We start from the raw sequence: 25,662 nt of genomic DNA, 5'->3' as shown, positions 1-25,662 counted from the left end.
TGCCCCGGTCCGGGAGGATCCCACATGCCGCGGAGCGGCTGGGCCCGTGAGCCATGGCCGCTGAGCCTGCGCGTCCGGAGCCTGTGCTCCGCAACGGAAGAGGCCACAAGAGTGAGAGGCCCGCGTACCGCAAAAAAAAAAAAGAAACTGTGTGTGCCAAGTACCGGGGATAGCAAGGGGCAGTCATTTACCACTGACCCGAGTGCTTTCCTGTGTGTGATGTCATCACTTTCTGCTTCCCAAGGCTGGGGTGAAGCTTCGCGGCGATCATCGCCCCTTTTACACACAAGGAGACTCAGCCGCCAGAAGCCCTGCCCCTGATGGTGTGGAGGTGGACGTGGGGGATAGGGCTTTGAACCCAGGACTTCTGATCAGAGCCCAGCAGGCTCCTTTGACCCCAGGGCTCAGTTTGCCCGGCATTTCTCAGAGCCAGTTTGCTCCTCTGCAGAATGACTGGCCTGGACGCGTATCTTTGTGGTCCTTTCCAGCTCAGATGTTCATGATCTTATCTGAACAAAAAGTAACTCTGCTGAGTGACTGAGTCCTTTAGGCTCTGTTGCCGCAAGTGAACTTTGTTCTCGGCAGCATTCTATTTCTGTGAGCCATTATTTGAAGACACTTTGGGAATTTAAAAGTAACAATGTAGAATTCCTTTAAAAAATCGTCTGTCGTTTAGAGCTTCCTTCCTCGTGCTGCTGTTTGATGGAGTGTTTGACCCAGGACTTCAGGGGGTGACCTTAGGGACCAGGGCGCCCAGGAGATTGGCTCTCATATGGCCAAAAGGGGAAGGAGCAGAGCTTCCTGAGATGCCATTGAGCCCCACTGAGAAGTTTTGGGGTGAGTGGTGCTTGGTGCCCTGATTCAGAGGCCTGATGCCGTGCAGTTTGCAGGGTTCTGCCGCGTGCCAAAACTGGGCTTCAGATCAGAGGAAGCTGTTATTTCAGGCATCTAAGTGCTGCTACTCCTGAATTCGACTGAGGGATGGGGCAGAGATGCTCTGAGTCTTTGAAGCTCCAGAAAGTGTTCAAAGGAGCCTTGGAGAAGGGATTCCTGTACCAGGTGGGAAGGGAAGAGGTGACCTCTGGGTCACCTCTAATTCCTGAGGATTGATTCCGAGATAAGTGGAACCTCCGTCTTCGGCCCCAGGCATTCATTACAAGCCCCGCTGTCTCCCTCAGAATCACAGGCTGGTGGAGAGCAAAGGGGGACCGTTCCTATGACCTCTGGCAGATCACCTCCCCCTCCTCAGGTGCAGTCCAGGAGAGAGAGGGGGGCTTTGGAATCCGATAGACCCATCTACCTCCCGTCCCAGTGATGGAGTGGTCGGCAGGCACCATGGCGTGGGGGTGTCAGAAAGGCCAAAGGTCATTTTAAACCCAAATTCTCTTCATCCGTGCTCTGCGGCCAACTCTTTGTGTCGGCCAGACAGGAGAGCCTGGATAAGCATGGGTTAATGAATAAATGTGTCACCTTGGCAAAACTCTCCCTCTGCCTCCTTCTCCATCCTTGTCAGCCAGTCTGTTAAAGGGGGCAGGATAGAACGTGCCTGCAGGCCTGTCCCAGAGGGTCCAAGGTGCAGGCAAGCCCTCCATCGCGTCATCAAGCCACACCGTTTACCCTCCCTATACTCCAGGCTGCAAGAAAATGCAGATAGCCCGAGGGACTGAAATCAGGCTGGGAACCTAGACTCTCCAAGCCTGCAAAACTCCAGTTCTCCCCTGCCCCCCCCACCCCGGTCCCTCCCCAGGCGTATGGCTGCAGCTATGCTTGTCACCGTTCGAGATCGCATTGGCCACGGGAGATGTGGATGATTTTTCCATTTGGTCCTGATGTTTATTTCATGCCCATCAACATCAGCCCATATGAGGACAGATGAGGTGGTTCTTTACAGGCAGCGCATTTTCACACTTGGTAATTACAAACCCTTCCCCTGTCTGGTCAGAGTCTTGGAGATCTATTTTGGCAATTAGCAGTTTAGTATTTGTTTAATGGGAATGCAAGAGAGTGTTACGGCACGTCAGTGCTCCACTAATGATTTGCCTGTCTCCTCCGGAGCTGGCGGGTTTGGGCCTTTTTCGCGGTAGGGGGAGCCTGATGGGGAGAGGCTGGCGGGGTGGGGGGGAGTGGAGAGGCACATTGGGAAGCTGGCCTGCCCCTCGCCCACCCACAGCACACACTCGCATGCCTGCATGCACGCACACGCTCACAGCCGGTGTTGCACACGGGCCGGGGACTTCCAGAGCACGGCAGCCGCCACGCAAAGGCGCCTCGCACGAGAGGCCGTTAGGCCAGATGCCATTTCCACGTGACAGCTGTCAAGCCTGTCGGAACCAACTGCTTCTCCTCCAGCAGCTTGTGCCCGGCCTCTGTCTGTGTCCCTTTCTCACCGCCTCCCTTCCTTCGCAGCCTTCTGTCTCATCCCGGCTGGTGTGTCCCCAGAGAGAGCCTCCTGCCCCGCCCTCTGGGGTAACGCTGGGCCTGGGCTTTGCCCGCACAGCCAGGGCCCCCAACTCCACCCGAGGCTGTACAGGCAGACTCTTGCTTCCCTTGCTCGGTTTTGAGATGGTGCCCCCCGGGACTGCTCCCCCAAGGACGTGCTGGTTTCATTAGTGGCTGTCCCCGGATGTGACCCATTGGCAGTGGGAAGTTGCACAGGGTTGGGTGCGGTTCCCCCACTTAACTGCGTGGGGTGTGTGTGTACGTGTGCACGGGCGTGTGTGTAGGTGCACACATGCGGGGATTGCCAGGGCTGGGGCAGTGACTTGCAATAAATGTTATGATGAGAGTGCCTTGTGTGTCAGGCACTCACCACCCACCACCTGAAGGCTTCCTAACAACTCCGGGGGGCGTGCTCACTCAGCATTCTTAGGGCTCGTGTGCAGCACGGACTCTGGTGGTCTGAGCCCTGGACTGAGTTCTGGGACTCCTCTGCCAGTTCCAGCCCTGCCACCAGCTTGCTTAGTGACCAAAGAGCGGACCCCTCAGCCCCCTTTTCTCTTTGCTTCCCTCTCTGACCGTTCCCTCCTCTCCTGAGCCTGCTGGAGGTGATGTACGGCTATCTCCTTGGCTACCTCATCACCTCTCTTAACTTTTTGGGAGAGTTTTAAAGCAGTGTTTGTTGGTTCACTCAGGAGACAACAGAGCTGCGCTGAGGCCTAGGCATTCAAAAAATAGAACACGGTTAAGGGAGACCAGTAGAAAGATGTAGGGATGCATCTGGTTTTAAATCCCAGCTCCATCATTTGCTGCATGTGTGATCCTAGGCAAGTCACTTAATTGCAATGAGCCACAATTTCCTTACCTATATAATGGGTGTGATAATAGCTACCTCAGAGCTATTATGATAACTAAATGAGCTTTTGCAAATTGCCTATTAAGCTCCAGTAAATGGTAGCTATTACAGTAATCATTATTTCGGAGGGAACAGACATTTCATAGCCTAGAGTCTGATATTTACGTGTGGAATCAGCATCCCTGAGTAGGAGGTTTTGCCTGCCTTTATGTAAGTAAAAATATCTGAATCTTCAGAGTGGAGTTGATCCTACACCCTCTGGCAAGTATCTATTTTATAAATTCACAACTGCTCTCTGATGAACACCAGGGTTTGCGTTTCTGTTTTGTTTTGTTTAAGTTAAATGGGAAAATGAAATGACCCCACAAGAATTAAAAAAGAGTAAAAAAATAGGGCCAGTAAAGAAGAGTCTTGCCAACTGCGGACTGAACATTCTGGCCACAGTTAGACTTAGGAGCCTCCTATGAAGAGTTGAGGAAATGTACTTAATGCCACTGAATTGTTTATCAAAAAGTGGTTAAAACGGCAAATTTTATGTCTATTTTACAACCAAAAAAGAGAAACTAAGCAGACTGTCTGTCTTGTTACTTAATTAAGGCACGGACGTGAGTTAAAATAGACAAGCCTTCAGGTGGGTGCAAACTAGACATGTTTGAGCCTTGGAATGAAGGAAGAAGCGCCTAGTGGCAGCAGCTGCAAAACCACTCAGCGCCGCTGTCGCTGCGGCCCTTCCAGGAGTAAGTGCACAGAGATGGGCGCCGAGGGGCTCGGGTGCCTGCAGCCAGGTGTACCAGAACCTGAGCCCCGGCAGGCAGGCAGGGCTGGCCAGCTGAGATTTGGACTGAGAAGACCAGCCGCTGAGTCCTGGGGGCCCAGTCCCCCCCATCTCCAGAACCACGAGGGAGGAAACTGAGGCTCGGAGAATTTGTAATAATCCCTGTCTTCTGGGGTTGTCGTGAGGACCGAAGCAGTAGTACCTGTGAAAATATTGATGGTCGCGAAAAAAACCCAGTGATTTCTTTAGGTTTCTTCAAGTCCTGGGTTCAGTTTTTGGCCCTTCTCAGCTCCTTCCAGAACAGAACTTTGGCTCTCTTTTCCTAAGACCAAGACAAGGTGAGGAGAGGCCCCCAAAAGCCACCTGTGGCAAAGGGTCTGCGGATCTGGCGGGGGACAAACAGCCAGTCTTCGGGCAGCTGAAGGTGCAGGTAAAGCCCCTTTTATTTAGGGCCCGTCCACACACATACATTGCGATTAAGGCTCAGCTCTGGATTTAGCCATTTAGATCCGTGGTTCTCAGCCTTGGCTGTACCCTGGAATCCCTGGGGGCGCTTTAAACACTCCTCTGCCGTATCCCCGGGACCCACTCCTGAGCGCTGATTTCACTGGTCAGCGTGTGGCCTGGCAGCAGGGTTTTTTTTAAGTTTCTCAGGTGGTTCTGGTGAGCAGTCAAGGTTGAAAACTACCGATCTAGATTTCAACGAATGGGATTTTCCTGGCTGTTCCCTTTTGTCCTCCATTCTTCCTTTTGGGCAGTGATTAAAGATAGACTGTCCTTACCCTCTGCAAGGCTGAAGCATGCTGAGAAGTTTCATTCCAATAAGCTAGACGCCCTTACCAAGCTCTAGGGCAGGAGCGGAGTTTGTTTTTGTGCAGGCTGGTTGGAGGAGTGGAGAGCAGTGCCGTCCTATGTGCAGAAACAATCCCCGGAATAAGGCAGCCTCCGTCTCCAGTGGGGATCCCAGGCTTCTCTGTTCTGGGCAGTCCTGCCTCGTATACGAGACTCAGTCCACTCTTATGACTTTAGTGCCTTGAGTTTATAGAGCATCAGCAGGCCTGTTCAACCCTGTGCACTGTAGTGTCACGGTATCACATTTATGGGCGTTTATTTAAACTAACGCTTTAAGTATTTGAGTGGGAGCAGGAAGTGAAATTGAAAGGCATTTGTTCTGGGGGAGTTTGGAGAGCTGCGTTTCTTCTTTTCCTTTTCCTCTCCCGCCTTGTGTCTGACCAGATAATTTAAGGATCATTTGAAGTGCATTTTCCTGCTTTGTTCTTGATACCTGTGGTGTGTGTGGGGGGTGTATTTGTATCCCAAGAGGGGTAGGACATTTCTGAGGGTGTGTTGGCCAGCCACAGCAAAGCTCTGGAACATCCTCAGTCACAGAGAATTTGTGAAGGACCGGTGGTGAATTTGATGCTCCTGGATGGGGTCCCAGCAGGTTCTGTGGTCCGTTTCAGCATTCTAGGCAGAATCTCTACTGATGGATCCTAGGTGACCATCCCATACAGTTCCCTCCGTTCACCGATGAGAAACTAAGGACCAAGAAAAGAGGTGACTTCCCCTCAGTGAGCTCCTCATGGAGCTGGGATTGGAACCTGGATCCTGCCCATGCTTTGTGCCACACTGTCTGCCATGAGATGGCTAAGGTCTCACCTCTGGATATGGTCCACATCTTCTGCCTCCTTCTACAATCACCCAGCAAGAAGGTCGGGCTCACAGTAAATCTTTAGACTCGTTATAAAGAGGGTCCGCTCATTCATTAAATGAATTAGGATTAGAGAGGCATCACCCACTGACTTGAGTGCTAAGATTGCAGATTTTCCTGGTGCTCATTTAGGGAGGAACATGTTGCCAATTTCTCTTGGCACTTCCAGCATCTCAGTCTCCAACCTCGCTACTGAGGTGAAATTTAGAGACGGTCCCTTCACATCCTAGTACCTGTATTCCACTAGGAAGGTGGAATCGATCGTTTAATACTCAGCTGACATTCCGCCTTTCACCTCCTTCCACCCATTTTCTTGCCTTTCTTCACTGTCTAGTATTATTTGAGACTGTGCATCTGCTTATAGACTAAAAGCTTTTTTTTTTTTTTGAGAGCAGGGACCATGTATGAGTCACCTGTTTCCACAAGAATGCCATGTAACAAACAACCACAAAACCTCAGCGGCAGATGATAGCTGTTTATTTCACGAGTCTGCAGTCGAAAGTCCACTGGGAGCGGTTCTGCCGATCTTGGCGGGGTTCACTTGCATGCTTTGGGGTTGACCAGCTGTTCGCCCATCTAGGCTGGCCTCAGTTGGGGCAACTGAGGGGACTTGGCCCTGCTCCACGTGTTTCTCATCCTCCAGCAGGCCAGCCTGGCCATGCCCTTCTCATGGTGACAGCAGAGGTGCAAGAGAGAACAAGGCGAAACACACAGACCCTCATGAGGCTGGGCCCAAAACAGACATACCATTCTCTCCACCTTTTTTATCGACCATAAGAAGTCAAGTCCAGATATAAAGGTGGGAAGGTAGACTGCCTTTCTTGAGAGGAACTGCAAAATTACAGGGTAAGGGGTATAGGGTCATTAAGGCAATCCATATACTATGGACCTATATAATTCGCCTCTTATCTGGAACTTAGGCTGATGCTTTGCAAGTAGTGCATAGTTAATAAATACATGTCACATAAAAGTAAAGTTAATTGATTAGATTTTCTAATCACAACTGAGCTGACTGACTGATGTAGCCATTAGCTGGAGTTTGTTGGAAGGGAAGTTTCTGTCATCCTAGTAGGATCTGAATTTCTCTTTTAGAATCTGAATTTTTCCTGCATTGGGTGCAGGGACAGCTTGGTTGCCACTGAGAAGTCCCTCTTCTTGTCATCTTTTCTGTCATGGGTTCTGCTGCTGTCATTTTCAGGATCTTGGAGTGTAAGTGTCTGAGAGACAGGGAACAAGGCGGGGGAGAACTGTTCATCACCCTGACGTGTCTCGGTTGCCCCTGGAAGAGTAATTTGGTTCATGTATTGAGCACTGAATGGATGTAAAGAGGGAGAAGCAGCTCTCTCCAGTGTCTTTAGCTTTTGTTCTTGTTTCTGCCCCTCAGAGCAGCACATGGGAAGTAGGGTCCTTAGGCCAGCAGCTGCATCAGCATCGCCCAGGAGCTTGTTCGAAATGCAGACGCTGCTTCCTGAATCAGACACCCTGGGGCTGAGGCCCAGGGATCTGTGTTTTAACAAGTGCTCCAAGTGATTCTGACAGGGAGGAGGTTTGAGACACCCTGCCTAACCCCCGTGGGCCATGGAAGCTAACAGTGTCGCTCCCACTACTGACTCAGACACGGGGCGTGCGTGGGGCACCTCTGAGGAGGTCACGACGCACTCTGAGCCTTGCAATAGTCAGGATTACAGGCTCAGGGCCTCCTGGTGTTGGACACCAACGGGGGCACCCCCAACCAGCTCACTTAAAGTCACTTGCCCTGCTTTGTCGTTTGCAGGGGTACACTACTGAGGATGCTAGGGCTGCGTTTTATACCTGCCTTTACACCTGACTTTTATACCTAACTTTATTAGAAGGCAGATCTCAAGGTTGGAACAGGCTCCTTCTCCCCAGACAGACCGGGCAGGTGCCAAGACGTGGGACAAAGTGTGCTCAGGTTCAGACACCTCCTCCCCTTCTTGCCCCCTCGCTCTAGAGACCCCCCAGGACCACTAGGCCTGTGGGCCCCCACCTCTGGTACAAAGAAGTCTGTATGGCTGGTGAGGGCACTGTCAACACAAAATAAATACCAGCGCCTTTGAAGCAGCATTTCACCAGGGTTAGCGGTGTTTTCTCCCCGAAGTCAGAGAAACGCCTGTGTCCAGCCCCCTAACTCTTTAGCTCCGTGAACGAGGCCTGGCCTGCAGGCTGAACTCGGCACAGCCAACTAATCTCTGTGTGTGTGTGTGTGTGTGTCTGTGTGTGTGTCTGTGTGTGTGTCTGTGTGTGTCTGTGTGTGTGTGTCTGTCTGTGTGTCTGTGTGTCTGTGTGTGTGTGTCTGTGTGTGTCTGTGTGTGTCTGTGTGTGTGAGAGAGAGAGAGACGGGCAGAGTTACCAGTTTGCTGTCTCCGGGGCTGAGTACCAGCCGCCTTGCCCGTATCCCTCGCATCCCTACGATGGAGGCTCACACAAGCCTCTTCTGTTTGATTCACATAGAACCGTGAGAAACAGCCCCGTATGTGAGGCCGTGGTTTTCATTCTATTCAGTCTTTGTATGTTCGGATTCTTCCAGTTTCAGCTCTTGCTGTTCTGCCAGGTTTCCATCGCATTGATGGCTTCTCTGAATTAATAAGTGTTTTGCGATCGTGAAAAGTTTTCTTCCCCCAAGCACCGGGACTTACCCATATTGATTTTTATCCCCTTTCTCTTTCCTCTCTAGCTACTTCTTAGACGTTCTATTTTGTAAAGTGTTAATAGAATTTTTCTTGCGCTCCAACGCTGTATCTATTCAGGAGGTCTTTGTAAGGTCCATTGTACACTGGACCATAGAGGAAAGAGCTCTATTCTTTTTTTTTTTTTTTTTTGCGATACGCGGGCCTCTCACTGTTGTGGCCTCTCCCGGTGCGGAGCACAGGCTCCAGACGCGCAGGCTCAGCGGCCACGGCTCACGGGCCCAGCCGCTCCGCGGCATGTGGGATCCTCCCGGACCGGGGCACGAACCCGTGTCCCCTGCATCGGCAGGCAGACTCTCAACCACTGCGCCACCGGGGAAGCCCAAGAGCTCTATTCTTTACGACAATGGTTGCCCCCAAAAAACATACACAGAGCCTCCTCCTCACTCATCAGGGTGGAGCAAATATTAGCAGGGCAGCATCAGAAAACATCCAGAAGTAGGAAGGAGAAGAGGGACCCAATTACGCACGATGGAAAGGAGGGGCGTTGAAAATACTTTTTCTTAATTCAAACTATTTATCTCCTAAGGGGATCTGAGTTTCAGTACCCAAACATGGCCAACACAGAAGGGGGGCTGTTTTTCTTACTGTTAGGCATTTTCAGCTCAAAATAAGGACTTGGCAAACATCTTAGAAAATATGGCAGTGGGTGTGAAACGGATGTCATGTTCACCTGCACGATACCCAGCAGGCTTCGCCCACCACCCACCCGCACCCCAGGCAGTGGAATCCTCCTCGAGGCCCCGGGTCGGAGTCTGCGATGCCATATGCTCAAACGTGACGGCCCTTTGTAGAAACAAACCGGTTGATCTTCTGGTGGTTTCGCTTGAGGGGTGCACGGGAGGCAGCTGGCTATGGTGTGTTTGGCCTCAGCAGGTGCCTTGGGGACTCATCAATCCTGCCTGGCCGGGAAGGGGTCTGGTGAAGGCACCCCCTCTCCAAACTAGCATCCCCTACTCCCCTAAGCCTGGTTCCTGGGAGAGAGAGGACAGCTCCTTGCTGGAGGAACAGTCACCGTGCAAGGCCATTTCCCTCCCAGTAACTGACTACAGAGATGGGGACCAGAAGGGGAAGGCCCCAGGAGCCTGCTTGCTCAGGCCCGGTTGCTTAGCAACACCAGGGGCCCTGACTCCAGAAGGGATGTGTAAGCTAGGCCAGTCCCTTGGAGGTTTGTGTCTGGCTTGCCTGCGCCTTCTTCCGTTCTCGCCTTGGCGTTGCTCTCCCCATTATACTTGATGGGTGTCTAGAAAAATAGATTTGACTTGTCCGGAGGCACCATTTTAAACCTGGTCTTATTGCTTTGCCCAGTGTCTTCCCTTCCATCGGAGACTGTCATCTGGGAGGAGTGAGGAATGAATAGCCGATGGTTCTTTTTCTCAGCTGGCTTAGCTCAGGCCCCCAAGCTCCTTTCCGAGCCTTTGAGCTCCAGTGAACAGTGCTTGGTCCTTCGCACCGCGCACACACGCACACACGCACGTTGAAATTGCTCCAAGCACGGAGCCCTCTGGCTAACAGTTCTGTCCACCCACAGCCATGTGGTTGGATTGTATTTTTACTGCCAACTTTGGGCACAAAATGAATGAGGAGACCAGGCTACTCGCCTGGCCAAACCAGGTACAGTCTGCAAGTGAATGGCTGATTGGTTTAGGACAGCACCTGCACTAAAGATGTGTCTTTTGTGGAGCAAATAAAGGATTGGATCATAAGTAAAAGGAGTGGAATTCAAAGCCAAATCTGGTTTCATAAGTGTGAGTTTCTTGAGGTCCGTGTGGGACTTGAGTGTGGATCCTGACTCTCCAGAAATGACTAAAAGGGTTGCAGGGTGCCTGGGGGGACAGAGGAAGGGACTAGGAGGAGAGACAGAGGGTGCCTTTGGTATTTTCCTCTCTTTGATTTTTTTTTTTTTTTTTTTTTTGCGGTACGCGGGTCTCTCACTGTTGTGGCCTCTCCCGTTGCGGAGCACAGGCTCCGGACGCGCAGGCTCAGTGGCCATGGCTCACGGGCCCAGCCGCTCCGCGGCATGTGGGATCTTCCCGGACCGGGGCACGAACCCACGTCCCCTGCATCGGCAGGCGGACTCTCAACCACTGCGCCACCAGGGAAGCCCTCAAATAGGTTTTAACAAGCAACGTGACTTCTGTAACGGAAACTGCTACCCCCCCACCACCAATATATAAGGTTTTGTGCATTTTGTTAAAATTCCTAAAGCAGAGACTCCATTTTGTATTTGTTTTGCAGGTGGAGGATGCAATGCTGATGTTTGATAAGACGACCAACAGGCACAGAGGTAAGAACCCCAGTGTGGGGAGGTTGCCCCTTCATCCTCTCCTGCCTCCATCTCTTCTCACCCCCCGTCCTGCAGACAAAAGATACAGTGACTGTTCCAAAATCAGGCAGGTGGAGGTGACGTGTGTTGTGGATCTCTATTAAGAGAGGGGCCACGGTAGTGTGGACGGTTGATACTGGACAGTTAAAACACCATTTCCTTTTGGCTTGGGAACCGTCATTTAATTATGCAGCCACGCCCAACACGTGTTCTGATACACTTTTCCAATCCTTGCTTTCTTGGTCCTTGCTGAACCACAGCACTAAGTGGAAATTATTCACAGCAGTTACTCAGTTGAGTTCTCAATTTGCATTGAAGAGGGGGGGGCGTTGAGAAGCACACTGTCAATCTAAAGAGCCCCCCCCCCAAAAAAAAAAAGCCTCATCCTAGGTTTAGTCGATGTTCGATGTATACAGTGGGTGCAGACCTGGAATGCCCTTTTGTGCCTCTTGGATGCTTGGAGGACATCTGCACTTCCTTGTATTTTCTCCTGTGCTTACTGTCCTGTCCATGTTTTGGAAAATGGGTTTCATCTTGGGGTCTAAGAACCCCTGAAGTGACACGCGGGATGTTTTATGTTTCTTTTGGGAGAGGTTTTCTAGCTTTGAATAGATTCTCAAAGGGGTCTCTGACCTCTGCCACCTCACCCCACCCTCCAAAAAAAAACACAAACACATTGAAATGATTCCTTTAAACAGAAAATTGGATGACTCTAGAAAATCCTCCCCAGAGGAAGCAGCATCAAAAGTTATGGTTTAGCGTTCCGTCCTCCGGAAGCTCCTGGTTTCTGGGGTTCCTATTCACGGGGCATTAATGAACAGAGTTTCTGAAGGGGGGGTGGCAGGAAGCAGTGTTCTAGAGAGAAGGGGCCAGCGATCAGTGTTTCCTTGCCACTTGGATGGCATTTAGATGTTTCTTGTGTTGTTTACATTCTTGCTGTCCCCTGTGATTAGAAGCAGTTACCCAGTGCTGACTGCATGTCTCCCTGTTCTGAGCAGGCAGGCTGAGTGAAAGGGAGGAAGGAGTGGGTGGGGAGCGATGCTTCCAAGGGTGGGAGAAGGAGGGGCTGTCCTGAGTGTGCCTGGGGAACCAAGCGTCTCATGCAGCCACCTACAGCATCCTTAAAAGGGAAAATAGAAAACTGGGGCCTCAGGGGTGTTATATGTTGGGGAAGGGATGGGGATGGGGTAGAGGATGAGGAGTTAGGGGGAGACAAGGAGAGAAAAGAAGAGCTTACAGGTGTGGAATGATTGCCTTTGCTTCTGCAACGCTCTGGAGTGAGAGGAAGGTGGTGCCGGTGACGGGCGATTCTTGACGACCCTTGATCATCGTCAGCATTGCGCCGATCTTTATGGTTTTCCCAGCACTGCTTCCACACGCATCTTCTACCTTGATCTTCACAGCAGCCCCCGGAGGGAAAATCACTTAAGTTCTTTATGCCTCAGTTTATTCATCTGCAAAATGGAGATAATATGGGTACCTCCTTATAGGATTGTTTGGAGAGCGTAGTGCCAAGCACATCAACTGTGCATAAATGTTAGGTATTATTATTATTACCATCACCTCCATTTTGTGGATGAGGTAACCACATCTCAGAGGAGGTGCCTTACATCCAGGATCAGAGAAGGGACTCACACCTAGGACAGCTGATTTCAAATTCTGCTTTTTTTTTTTTTTTTTTGCGGTACGCGGGCCTCTCACTGCTGTGGCCTCTCCCGTTGTGGAGCACAGGCTCCGGACGCGCAGGCTCAGCGGCCATGGCTCACGGGCCCAGCGGCTCCGCGGCATGTGGGGTCTTCCCGGACTGGGGCACGAACCCATGTCCCCTGCATCGGCAGGCGGACTCTCAAACACTGCGCCTCAAATTCTGCTCTTTGTTGTCTCCACGTGCAGCAGGTTTGTTGAGAAGGGTGTTTTCGGCCTTTTATTTTCAGGGTGGGCGAGGTCCCTCTGAACGTGGAACTGGTGTTCAGTGTTAGAATTCATAGTCCTGGAAGATTCCTCAGCGGCTTCTAGGCAGTATTGTTATCATTCTTTTTTGAATATCAGTGAAAAAGGTAGTTTTGATCTCTTGCTCTGTGTCAGGCCCTGTGTTGGGAGAGATGACAGATCATCTCACTGAACCCTCTCAGCTGAGCCGGGAAAGGGGTTCGTCATCTGAGGGACCTGAGGGGGCGGCTCACCCTCCGTGTCAGGTCACTCGGCTGGTAACTGACAGAGCTGGATTCACACTCAGGACGTCAGGCCCAGACACGCTGCAGAGGAGGCGCCAGGGAAAGTTCTCCCCTGTTTCTAACGCAGATGCCTCCTGCTGTGGTTGAAGCCTCTTCCACTTCTCCAAGGGCACTGGGCACAGTGATGGGGTGGGGGTCCCTCTGTGACTGGGTGAGGGAAGTGTTTCCTGTTGTGAGCCTAAGGGAGGTCACCTGTGGCCCAGCACTCAGAGTAGCTTCAGGAACGTGGTCGCTCACTCCCCCAAGTCAGGACTCCCGGTGGCGACGGCGGGATGGAGGGCGGGCAGAGCCCCTGGTGCGTGCACGGCGCTGCCCCCTCCCCCAGCCAAGGCAGGGCCTGCCCCCCATCCTTCTGCCCTGCCCGCCTTTAAGATTCCTGTGGTCAGTGCAGGACCCCTTACATAATTCATGGAGTCAACAACAAGATGAAAGGCAGGGCCTCTTATTCGAAAACTATCCAGAATTTCAAGATGACAGCAGAGCATTCAACCAAGAGTGGGGCCCTTCTGAGCACGGGGTGTATGTGACAGCTCAGGCCGCCCATCCAGGAAGCCGGCCTGAATGGATGCAGCCTGTGGCCGGCCTGATGCTGGTGGGGCGGGGAAGAGAAGGCAGGAGGGACCGTGTGCCCAGAGGTTTCAACGGGAAGGACCTGACACCTGCTGCCCGTTTGCTCCTGTAGAGAAATCTGGTCCCGCTGTCCCACCTGTGTCGGCGGGGGCTTTGGCCCATGCATGCTTTCCAGCCTCTCCAAACAGCTGAGGGGGAGTTTCTCTCTGGACGGGGTGCTGAAGCTGGGGTAACACTTCAGCGATCCAGAGCATTAGGGGAGGAAAGAATTTTCTCTAAAGAAAGAACATATCACGAGAGAAGCACAAATCCTAGATGTGGAGCCGGCAGGCCTCACAGCCCTGGCCTGATGGAATGTGCACTTGGGGTCAGGAGATAAGCACAGGAAAGTGAAGTCCTCCTGCAGCCACCTGCCCCAACCTTTCCTTCACCTCCTCGGCTTCCTGTTTTCCATCATCTTATCAAGAGGAAAGTGCTGCTGGAGCAGGAGCTGAGGACACCTCTCTGGCTGGCACTGCCGCCAGCTCTCTGCTTAAAGAGCCCCAGACCATTAACCCCTCCGTGTCGTCAGGGCACACTTGCTTAGTGCTTTCCGTCACCTTCTAACCCAGCCCCGTTGGGCAGCCTGGGCGGTGACTTGTCCTCTGCCCCAGGGATTTTGAAAACCACCTGTGTGCCCCTGAGCCGCGACCACTGCTGTCAGGGAAAACTCCGTGGCACGGGGCCTGGCCTTCTGGGAGTCAGGCCACACTTGCCATTAGGAGCCAGGGGTCGGGGCAGCTTTTCCACTTCCTGCCCCACGGTGGCCGCCTCCTGCCCTGTCCCCGCTGGTCCCGTAGGCACAAGGGTGACCCTCAGTTCACTGCTCCTGTTCACGGAAGCGCCAGCCTGTGTTTCTTCCCACTTTACATCTGCACTCAGACCTCGGTAGCACCGTGGGAAAGAGCCGGGGAGAGTCCGGCAGACAGTGAGCCCTCCAGGGAGGTGCATCCTCCGTCCTGGAAGCAGGAAGGTCGTTCAGCCTCTGACTCTCACAGAAGTGTGGAGTCTTCCCACCTTCGTCCTTAGAGGGACCGCCTTCCAGCTCCTGCTGCCCCTTTGCCTTTAGCCAGGGGCACTTCTCCTAAGCTCTCTGAACCCCTCAGGCTCTGCCTCTGGAAAATACATGAACTGGGACCGCTGAGCTCCAGGACCTAAAGTATGCTTCTGGCTTTTAGCTTTTTAACTGGAAGTAGGTTCCAGATTGTTTCCTTTCTCTAACTAGCGGAGGGGGAGCAGTTGTCTCCGGTAGGGGTCCCTGAGATGGGGCTGGGTCTGCAGGAGGTTCATTGGGGATGCTCTTCACGGGGACTGGGCAGACGGAGGTGACGACCTGCGATGCCCTGGGGAGTTTGAAGAGAGGGTGGTCCTTCAGCTGCCCCAGTTATCCCCGTATGTTGATCAATCATAGGAGGCAGCCCACCTGGGAAGCAGGTGTCATCTTGGGCTTGTACCGGGGAAGTCCTGGAGGGGACCAACAGCTGGGGCCGTCATCCAGCAGCACTCCCAGCGGCTGGGGAAGATGACCTTCATTCCTGAAGGGGGGTCTGACCCCCCCGCCCCATCAGAGTGCACACCATAGTGGTACAGGGTTCTGTGTTAACCAGGTTGTGTTAGCACTCCTGGTAGAAACAGCCACTTTCTGAGCACCCCTATACCAGGTGCTTAGCATGTACTGTGGAATCTTTATGAACTGAGCTGCCCAGAGTGGCACACTGGTCCGAGCAGAACTTAGACGTAAACCCACCCTGTCCAAGCCCGAGCCTGTGTTCTTAGCCGCTCTGCGAGCACGGGGCTAGGCAGTGGTTTAAAGCAGGAGAGTCGGTGATCTTAAGGACTTGAGCACCTCCTTATTACTAGTCCTTCTCCACCCCTATCCTCTTGCCGGACTACAATGTACCTCCATTTTTCAGACGGAGAAACTAAGGCATGTGGAGTTTTGGAAAGCCGCACAGCAGGTTCCTACAGCCAGCTGGGGAGCTGAGCTACTGGTAGAAGCTAGGGCCTTCCTTGGCCCCGCCCATTGCTTCATTTCGCGGCCTTCTCTGAGACCCTTTGTGCCCAAGGACAGAGAGAATGGTGGCTTTCCAGCCTTTTCAGAGTCATTGCATTTGCTCTCTAAACGTTCTTAGAGGTGGGCTGAAAAATATTGGACCGATCATCAAAGGATTTAATCATTGAGGAAAAGTTTGTCGCTTTGCCCTTGCAGAACTCAGATAAGATCTTGAATTCAGCATTAGGTATTGATCCCAGAGTGGGGCTGGAGGTGGGCAGGGAGGGAAGAAGCAACAAAGTGCTATCCTTTCTGATTTGCTCTTTGGTGGGCGGTTGGGGGGAAGCTGGCTGAGAGCCAGGGGGCTGGAGGACTCTCCCTGTATCCGCCCTGTTTGAGACAGTGGATGGCGGGGATGCTGGTTGCTGAAATACATCTCTCACTCACCTCCTCATGGGGGTAGGGAGCCCCCTAAGAGCTCATTCCAGGGGAGCCTCAGATGTGCTGCCTCCCTCTGACCTCAGGGCCTGCACAGCCAGGTCCCTCCAAGTCTGGCGCGTCAGGGGAGAGCTGGGCGGTTGGGGGCCCAGTGGAAAATGAGCTGGATGTCTTTGAAGCTTATCAGGTGGCCTGGTGAGGGTCAGCTGGAGAGGGAGTGGTTTCTGGCGAGTACAGAGGAGAGACCTGGGGACAGGCCTTCTCACTCCCAGTGGCTTCCACTACCCAGCAGGCCTGTTTGCTCCGGAACATTGCCAGAGGCGAAGGAACAGGATACAGAGAGAAAAATAAAGATCAGTGTGATGGATGACTCCTCTCCGGACTGTTAGCAGTTGCTTATTAAGTGCAGTGCTAATGGCTTTGGAGAGGAACAACAGCTCCGAGGCAGTCTCCTGTTCTGTGGATCTCAGAGAGCGCCATCCCCAGCAGGCTCCCTGGACAAAGAAAGTCCTCTCCCAGGGCGGCTGTGCCCATCGGGAGTTACCAGGCTGGAAGGGCGCCACCAGGCTGGAAGGGCGCCGTGGTGGGCCCTGTGGCTGGAGGGAGCAGCCTTCTGCAGTCTCACCTCAAGGCAGCAAGACTGAGCTTGGCTTCTCCCAAGAAGCTCGTACAGCATCTCTATCCCCAAAAGCAGCTGACCGAAGTTTAAGGTCTTCGTAATTTGCGTAATTAGTTTATTTATTAAAACGGTGCCTGTGCGATGTAGCTGAAGCTATATGATAGAAGACAATCTTTTCTTTTAATAAATTTACTTATTTTATTTATTTATTTTTGGCTGCATTGCGTCTTCATTGCTGCACGCGGGCTTCCTCTAGTTGCGGCGAGCGGGGGCTACTCTTCGTTGCGGTGCGCGGGCTTCTCACTGCGGTGGCTTCTCTTGTTGCAGAGCACGGGCTCTAGGCACGCGGGCTTCAGTAGTTGTGGCTCGTGGGCTCTAGCGTGCAGGCTCAGTAGTTGTGGCGCACGGGCTTAGTTGCTCCATGTGGGATCTTCCCAGACCAGGGCACGAACCCGTGTCCCCTGCATTGGCAGGCGGATTCTTAGTGACTGTGCCACCAGGGAAATCCTGATAATGCTTTCTTAAGGAGAAAAAACAGCCCTTAATGTCCTGACTCCCTGCCAGACACTCACTTTTGAAATTGACCTCTGAAGTCCAGACTGACTCTTTTCTTGCATACTAAAAGATGATTAAAAATCACACTGTAATTGTTTGTTTATTGATGCCCATTTCCCAAGGGGGGAGGGGGAAACGTAAAAAGAGTTTCACAAAGGCGTAAATTAAATTAAAAATAAAAAAGCATTGCTTCATTTGTAGGTGTGGGGTGTCAAAGATAATGTATGTGTGTTTTTCCTAATGAGATTCTAACATTTTGACTTTATTTACCTGGGAGAGAGGGTTGGGACTCTACAACCCATAAATGTGACTTTGTAGGATGGAGGAAGGAGTGTGTTTGACAAAGAGGATAAGTCCCTCTGGGTGGGAAAGGGTTGTTGGCTGGGGTAGAAAGCATGATAAGGGTTTGGAGAATCACAGCTGGTGAGGACACTTGTGCCAATGGGACACGATGGCATCCTGCGCAGCACCGGTGCCCAAGGTCAGGGTCTAGAGCAGGATTTGCTGCGGGGTCTGCCCTGCTGGAGTCATGCCCTTTGCGTTTCCGCCGCCTCACAGATCTGCTCTCTCATCCGCTGATGCTGTTAGGTACCCATCACTCTCTAACGCAAGTCTGAGATGTGTTAAGGGGTTTAATGGCAACCTGTAAGCCAGTAGCTGATTATTATTGATACTGATCCCAGTTCTGCACCTGAATTGGAAGCCAGTCGACAGGAAAGCTGCTGGTGTGTCACAGGCCACTAACACCAACCAAGGATCTTGGTCGGATAGAGCTTCCAGCCTAGGCTGTACTGTGATGTGGTCACCAAGCATGTCTGTGGGCTCTTTTCATGCAAGTAGAGGGTTAGATCAGATTAGGTGATAATCCTCGTCTCTTCCCAGAGTGGACCAATGTCAGTGTGGGGCACCTGTTTTAGAAAGGTATTGAGGGACTTCCCTGGAGGTCCAGTGGTTAAGACTCCACGCTTCCACTGCAGGGGGTGAGGGTTTGATCCCTGCTTGGGGAACTAAGATCCCGCATACCGCACAGAGGCCAAAAAAAGAAAAAGGTATTGATACATGTGGAGTCTAAGGGAGAATGTTAGAATGGGGTAGAAACTCAGTATAATTGAATCTCCCCCATCCCCCCTGGATAGAAGAGCCTGGCTGGGGTGCTGGCAGTGATGTGTAATTTGCCGCCTTTGGGTACTTGGAGAGGTTCTGTTGGAAAACAATTACGTGCAGGCTTGAAATCGGGCACACTTCAGTTAGAACGAGGAAGAACTGGCAAGCCCCACAGCGGTGTACACGGACAGCCACGTGCCCCTCCACTAGATTCTGTGCTCCCGGCGGGCTCGTTTTAAAGCTGGGCTGCATAAGGTGGTCCCCACCAGGAGGGTGCATCTAGGGCTTTGCCCAGAGGCTGTGCAGCCTGGCCCCCCGCCTCTGGCCCCCAGCACAGTCCCCTCAAGGCCTGAGCTGTCACCGGGCCCATCTCAGGACCTCCTCCAGAGGAAGGGCGGCCACAGAGGGTGAAAGACGGGAGCGGGGTAGAGAGCTGCAGCCCCTGCCCTGAGCCATCTCTCAGAGACCAGCCCCCGGAGCTGTCTGCATATTTTATTTTCTCGTTAAATAAACACCATTAGCCTTCCCGGAGAAATTGGTGCAAACATGACCTCGCAAATAACCAATTAGAAGGGCAGGGTTGAAGGGGACTGTGAATTTGCAAACATGTAGAGGAGGCCATTAAAGATGCCTGTAGCTGTCCCAGCCCCGGCAACATCGATCTGAGACCTTAATTTTATTTCTGACAGGAAAGCAAGGAGCACACTTTAATTTTTTTCTTCCCTGAGCTAACTGTATTCCGGAAGCGCCCATTCCGGCGCTGTCTCTTGAGATATCCATCAACATGGGAGCTCAGTTTCTGTTCACCTGCTTTTCCTGTGGATGGGGACTCACACGGAGCCCACAGCGCCCTGGCAACAGGGCAGGCCAGGGTGGGGGGCGGGCATGGCCCCCTGGATGCCCCTTGGTGTCCCAGCTGGAGGATAAATCTGAAACTCCTCTCCTTCGGAATAAAAGCCCTGGCACCAGAAGGGTGGTGAGCTAGTAGATCTTCCTTCCTCACTCCTGGCTGTGGCCCACGGAAGCAGAAAGGGAGTGGGCCCAGGGTCAGCCACTTCATTGACCCAGAAATGGTTTTTTGTGGAGAGAGACAATGAGGCTTTTGTTCGGCCCTGTTCCCATAGAGGCCCAGCTCCCAGCTCCGACTCTCACATGGTTTCAGATCTCTGAAGAGAGAGGAGCCTTCAGCTTGGCCCCTTGGTGAAAAGCATCCCCTTTCTTAGCATCACGGCGCTGCTAGGGGTTGAGCGGGGGGACCAGAAGCCGGGGCGCCTGCTTCCTGCTGGGACTCCAGGAGCCCCCGGGATTGTTCAGCTCTGCGCTTGAGCTTCTGTTTGGGCCCTGGGTTCGGAGGACATTCCCTGGCCCATCTGTGTCTCTGTCACAGGACACACGGGAAGGAGCTTGAGTTTAGTGCTGCCCATACTTGGCTTCAGTCCCAGCTTCCCTGGGCGCCATCTCAGGTGGTCCCCGAAGGGCTCTGAGCCCCGTTTCGCTCTCTGGAGGCAGCACATCTGCTCTGCACGAGTTAATGAGCCACTTGCGAAGTGCCCACCGAGAGTGGTCAATGCCAGTAGCGTTAGTGCTTTCCTTTCCCCCTTAAAGAACTGCCGATTTAACTTCTTCAGGCAAGTTACAATGTTTATTTGAACTTTTTAAGACCTAGTCTTTAAAAAAAGTTTTCCCCTCCCCTTCACACATGAAACATACGTTTGCCTGTGCATGGAATATTTCTGAAAGGATAGTCACAAAACTGGCAACAAAGAGTGAGAATGGCCAAGTGGCTTAGAGCACGTGCTCTGGAGTCAGACAGCTGGTGTTCACATCTAAGGTTTGTGACGTCATAACTGTGTGACCTTGGGCAAGTCACCTACACTCTCTGTGACTCACGATTCCTCATCTAAAAAACAGGAATGATGCCATCGGGTTAGCCTGAGGCTTATTAAATCAGTTAATAAGTATAAAGGACTTGGAATAATCTCCAGCTAGAGAAAGCACTCGAATATGTTTTATGCACAAATATATATACTCATCCGTGCAAGTATACATAAATAAAAAACAGCATTTGCTTCTGGGGAAGAGGATTAAGTGACCAGTGGTCCAAAGATACAGGAAAACTTTTCACTTTATACTCATTTACCTTTCGAATTTTCGTACCCTATGCATTTATTACCTAGTCAAACAAATACTTTTTTAGTGTAATAAGCTTTTACAATTCATCCCAAGTTGAATTGTAAATATAGCGATAGAACAGCATGAGAGAATTTTCAAAAGGAAAAAGTTCATCCCATCTCAGTATGCTAACACAGTAACTGTTGTCACTTCTACCGTGTTCCTGACACTGGCGTAAAGATTTTTAAACTTGGTTGTCTTTATGGGGTTAGTAGAACATGTGGCATCTCAGACTTTGCTGAATGAGGGATGGGTCCCGCGTCATCTGAGTTTTCTGTCCTGCCAGGGAGAGGGGGCCTCGGAGCTCCAAACAGGACTTGATTATATGCAGCTGAGAATCCTTTGCCTCTGAGTCACCTCTGTCTTTTTCTTTCCATAAACAGAGAGTCGGATGGATAGATGAGGATTTTCTTAGTAGTTTCTGCTTTTCCAGACAACATGCTATTAATAGGATAGCCAGACCGGCCCCAGTATGAAAAGAAGCCCCGTTTGCTTTAGTTTATCCCAGAGCAGAGGTGAGAGAGGTCAGAACAGAGAGACCCTTCGTTCCAGGAGTCCAAGGTCTTTTTAATTAAAGAAAAAAAAGTTGAAAGCATTTTCCTAACCCAAGTTATGATTACTAAACATGTGGGGACCTTATACAATGTGGCACATACAGAATCCTCCTCTGTGCCCCTGTTGCTTGTAGCTTAAGAGTCAAGGCAGGTACCCAGTTAGTGAAGCTCGTGAGTTGTCTGGTGGCAAAGGGGTGAGAGCCTAGGTCCCCAGTCACACTGCTGGGTTCAAATTCCAGCGCCACCACTCAGTAGCTGTGTGACCTTGGGGCAAGTTATTAAACGTCTCTCGACCTCAGTTTTCTCATCTGTTTAATGGGGAATGTTATTAATTTATGGACTTGCGAGGTTTAAGAGAGAATTTATGTGAAGCATCTGATGTTTATACTCTCTGTAAGTATTAACTTTATTACTATCATAATAAAGTTAGGTTACTGTTATGTTACTACTAATAAGAATAGTGTTACTATCACTCCTTGAGGAATGAAGGCTAAAGCCTGCTGACTGGAGAAAATATTCACACTCTAGAGAGCTGTCGGCAGACGCTGTTAGCTTTTCCTTCATCTTATGGGTTGAATTGAATCCCCCTCAAAAGGTATGTGGAAGTCCTAGCCCCTTTGTATCTCAGCATGTGACCTGAGGCAGAAATAGGGTCTTTTTAAATGTAATCAAGTTAAGATGAGGTCAGACGGGGGTAAGTTGGTTCAATACGATGGGTGTCCTTCTAAGAAGAGGGAGGACATGTGAAGGGAGACACGGAGAATGTCACATGACCACGGAGGTGGAGATTGGAGTGTGGACCTAAGAGAAAGGCGTGGGACAGATTTTCTCGTGGAACCTTCAAGAGGACGTGGCCCTGCCGACACCTTGATTTTGGACTTCCAGCTTCCAGAGCTGTGAGAGAATAAACTGCTGTTGTTTTAAGCCCCCCAGTTGGTGGTGCTTTGTTCAGCAGCCCTAGGAAACGGCATGCAGAGGACAAAGCAGTGCTTCCTGTCGGGCGAGTTCCCTGCTCACCCGTGGCCTGCAGCCTCCATGGGCGAACACAGCCGTTTCTCCCCGCAGGTTCCTGTCCACGTCACAGCTGCTCCCTCCGCAAAATTATGTGCAAGAGAAATTAGACAAAAGACCTTCTACTTAAGAGAACACGGCCCCCAGATCCTGATGTAGTTCACGGCCTGCCCGAGTCTAATTTGGCCAAAGACCATGAAATTGACCTTAGGGTGTTAGAGATAACTTCTTGGTAGAGAAAGACACTTGAAGAACTCTGAGGTTTAACGTTGAATGTGTAGCCTTCGGAGCGCAGTCATTTCTTTCTAAGCCAAGGATTTACCAGAACACCCAGGAGGTGTCGGAACCCCCAACTCCGAGAGTGCAGACCATACCCAGCAGACTGGTATTTCCAGCTGGTTCATTCAACTTGGCTATTTAGGGAAGTGGAAATAAGGCCAAAAAAAAAAGAGGGAGAGAGAGAGAGAAAGAGAAGGAAATCAGGAGAACTCATATGTATGACAACACAAACCTTACCATCCTTACGTACCTGCCCCGACTTCCACCCTGGAAAACATAAGAAAGAAAACAGCAAGACAACACTGAACTTCAAACCCTGCCAAACAGACTTCTTGATTTCTTTATGTTGTCCCAGCAACCCTTCCGGGCAGGAACAATTGCCAAATTCAATCCTAGAGTGAGTTTCTGAGCTAAATTAATGCTGTTGAGGGTCAAAGTGGTAACACCTACAAGGTCTCCGGGCGGAGGACGCCGGTAGGCACAGCGTAATTAATAGTTTCAGCCCCGGATGTGCTTCTCTTAATCCCCGGGTTTGGTTGGCAAACCTGGCGGCGCGCAAAAGTAACTGGCATGGTTTTACTGTGATCAAAGTTGTGTGCCTTTGAGGACTCCCTACAAATCTGAAATTTCTTCCTCAACTTGCCACCCCATCTTGATATCAGGACGTAATTGAAAGGGCTTCCTTCTCTCTGAATGTTTGCAGCGCTGGTGCCTGTGTCCCAGCACCCCAGGCAGAGCCGGCGCCTCTGCACCAGGTCTGCGAAGCGCGCGGTGCCGACATCCGATTTATTATCTCGGAGGCTGCGCTGGTTCATGGATGATTCATGACTCTGCTTTCCACTGCTGCTGGAGGTGACATCATCCATCCCGGGCCCAGAATAGATACAGAGGCAACAGTGGCCCCTGTTCTGTCTCTCACCAGCCCCGGGCTCCCTTCCGTATCACACCCAGCAGCTGTGTGTTCGCTGAGTAGAATGGTGGTGGGTGGACCCAGAGAGCCCGTCGGAAGTATCTCCTTAGTCGGAGGCTAAAAATGTGTTTCGACGCTGCAGTAGCTGCACAGTAAAGCGGAGGAGGGTACTTGCCCAAAGTTCACCTCTTCCCCTTCTGTTCTTTTAGCTGGGATTTAGATTTTATTCGTAACCCTAAGAGCTCCGTTAACTCCTGTGGCCAGCTTTGGTTTTCTCACTTGGAGACGGGGCTGGTTGGGAAGGTCTGGGGGACATAGGCCATCCCACAGCCCAGCATTAGACGCCCGTATGATGAATGATTGCTGTCACATCGGAGGTCTGGACTGCATCAGCAGTTTTCAGCCCTGGGTGCACGTTAGAATCAGCGGGGAGTTTTTAAAACATACTAATGTCTGGAGCCCACCCCAGATCAATTAAGTGAGACTCAGGGTTGGAGCCCTGGCTGAGTGTTCACGTTTCCCCCCGCTGAAGCTGATGTGCCAACAGGGCTGGGAACTCCCGGGTCACGTGACCTCCCAGGACCCCCTCCAGCTTTAAAACCTTTTAAAAAGCTGTGCTTCGGATCAAGCCTTTGACCCCACCCTTTTCTGGGCAGTGGGGTGGCCTGTGCCCTGGTGTGTAAGCCCAGGAAGGGTGGTGGTGGCCTCCGGTGATGGATGTGGGGAGTGGGAGGTATGAAAAACTACCATCCCATTGTGCCGGGTGTGAATCTAGTGACCCCCTCCCAAAACACTGCTGGCTTCCCATCACTGTTAGGATGAGGCCTAAAACGCTGACGCTGCACTGCAGAGTCTTTGACTTCTGGCCCTTCTTCGGTCTCCAGCTTCACCCCAGACATGCTCCCTGCAGCTACGCTGACCTGGGCCCTTCCTTAACAGGGCCGCCCACACAGGCTGTTCCTTGGGCTGCCAGGAACAGTCTGTCTCTCACTCCTGGCCAGCTCCTCAGCTTTCAGGCCTGGGCTTAAGTGTCCTTTCCCCTGGGGACATCTTCTCGAACCACAGACAAGGTTAGCTCCAGCCATGTCTGTGCTCCTCGTAATTCCTTTCTGGCATCTCTCGGTTCTTAACGATTGTGTTATCTGCTTGATGGTTTGGTTCTTCTCTGTGTCTTCTTCCCCCTTATAGTTCCCGAGCTTGGCAAACAGTATTAACATATGACCAGAGGGCGGCTGGCGGACAGGCAGGCCCTTCTCACCTTGGTCTCATTTGGCGGAAGGTGGAGAGCACGCAGTCTGCACTGCTCTGCTGTGTGCTCCCCCCGGCTCCCCGCCCCAGCCGAGACCTGCTCTAGCAAAAGGGGGGGCGGTGTGTAGAAGCCGTGTCAGGAGGATGGTGCTTTCTGGAGAGGGCTTTGGAGAACTGAAGAGATGGTTCTGAACACTTCTGTTTTCCCAGCACCTTAGGAAGGCACAGTTATCCAGCAAACTCATGGGAGTTCTTTCTTTCTTAAGAGGGGGAAAAAAATGCCCTTGGTATTGTTTTTTTCTAAAGTTGATATTTATTAAGATAATATTTTCGACAAAATATTCTGCAAATAATTATATTTTAAAATTCTCATTAAAGTGAAACATTCTTGATCGTAACCCAGTGACTGAAGTATTTTCCTTGTTTTTTTAATAGATCTTTATTGGCGTATAATTGCTTCACAATAAATACTGTGTTAATTTCTGTTGTACACCAAAGTGTACAAGAAAGTTTTGTTTTTCAAAGAATTTTTTGATTTCCTGTAAGTCATTGAACTTACTGCTGTAAACTAGAGTCAAAATGGATTGTTCACTTTAAAATATTTATTTTTTTTAATAGATCTTTATTGGAGTATAATTGCTTCACAATACTGTGTTCGTTTCTGTTGCACAACAAAGCGAATCAGCCATGTGCATACACGTGTCCCCATATCTCCTCCCCCTTAGCCTCCCTCCCACCCTCCCTGTCCCACCCCTCTAGGTCATCGCAAAGCACCGAGCTGATCTCCCTGTGCTATGCGGCTGCTTCCCACCAGCCAACTATTTTACATTTCGTAGTGTATATATGTCGATGCTACTCTCACTTCGCCCCAGCTTCCCCCTCCTACCCCGTGTCCTCAAGTCCATTCTCTATGTCTACATCTTTATTCCTGCCCTGCAACTAGGTTCATCAGTACCTTTTTTTTTCTTAGATTCCATATATATGCGTTAGAATATGGTATTTGTTTTTCTCTTTCTGACTTACTTCACTCTGTACGACAGACTCTAGGTCCATCCACCTCACTACACATAACTCAATTTCGTTTCTTCTTATGGCTGAGTGATATCCCGTTGTATATATGTGCC

At 51.2% G+C, this 25,662-nt stretch overlaps 1 protein-coding gene across 6 annotated transcripts in view; it reads left to right on the top strand.

The window, feature by feature from the left end:
• Positions 1–25,662, top strand: part of MSI2 (musashi RNA binding protein 2) — a 389,285-nt gene that overhangs the window by 238,873 nt on the left and 124,750 nt on the right. For all 6 annotated transcript variants that reach the window (XM_082680135.1, XM_082680133.1, XM_082680134.1 and 3 more), the window contains exon 7: positions 10,725–10,773. In XM_082680135.1, coding sequence (XP_082536261.1) covers positions 10,725–10,773 — 49 coding nt within the window. The remainder of the gene's footprint in view (positions 1–10,724; positions 10,774–25,662) is intronic.

Source organism: Grampus griseus (assembly GCF_964374135.1).
Source record: "Grampus griseus genome assembly, chromosome: 20".
Classification (NCBI taxonomy): domain Eukaryota; kingdom Metazoa; phylum Chordata; class Mammalia; order Artiodactyla; family Delphinidae; genus Grampus; species Grampus griseus.
The sequence above is the reverse complement of the archived record's forward strand: the minus strand, read 5'-3'. Positions and strand labels throughout refer to the sequence as shown.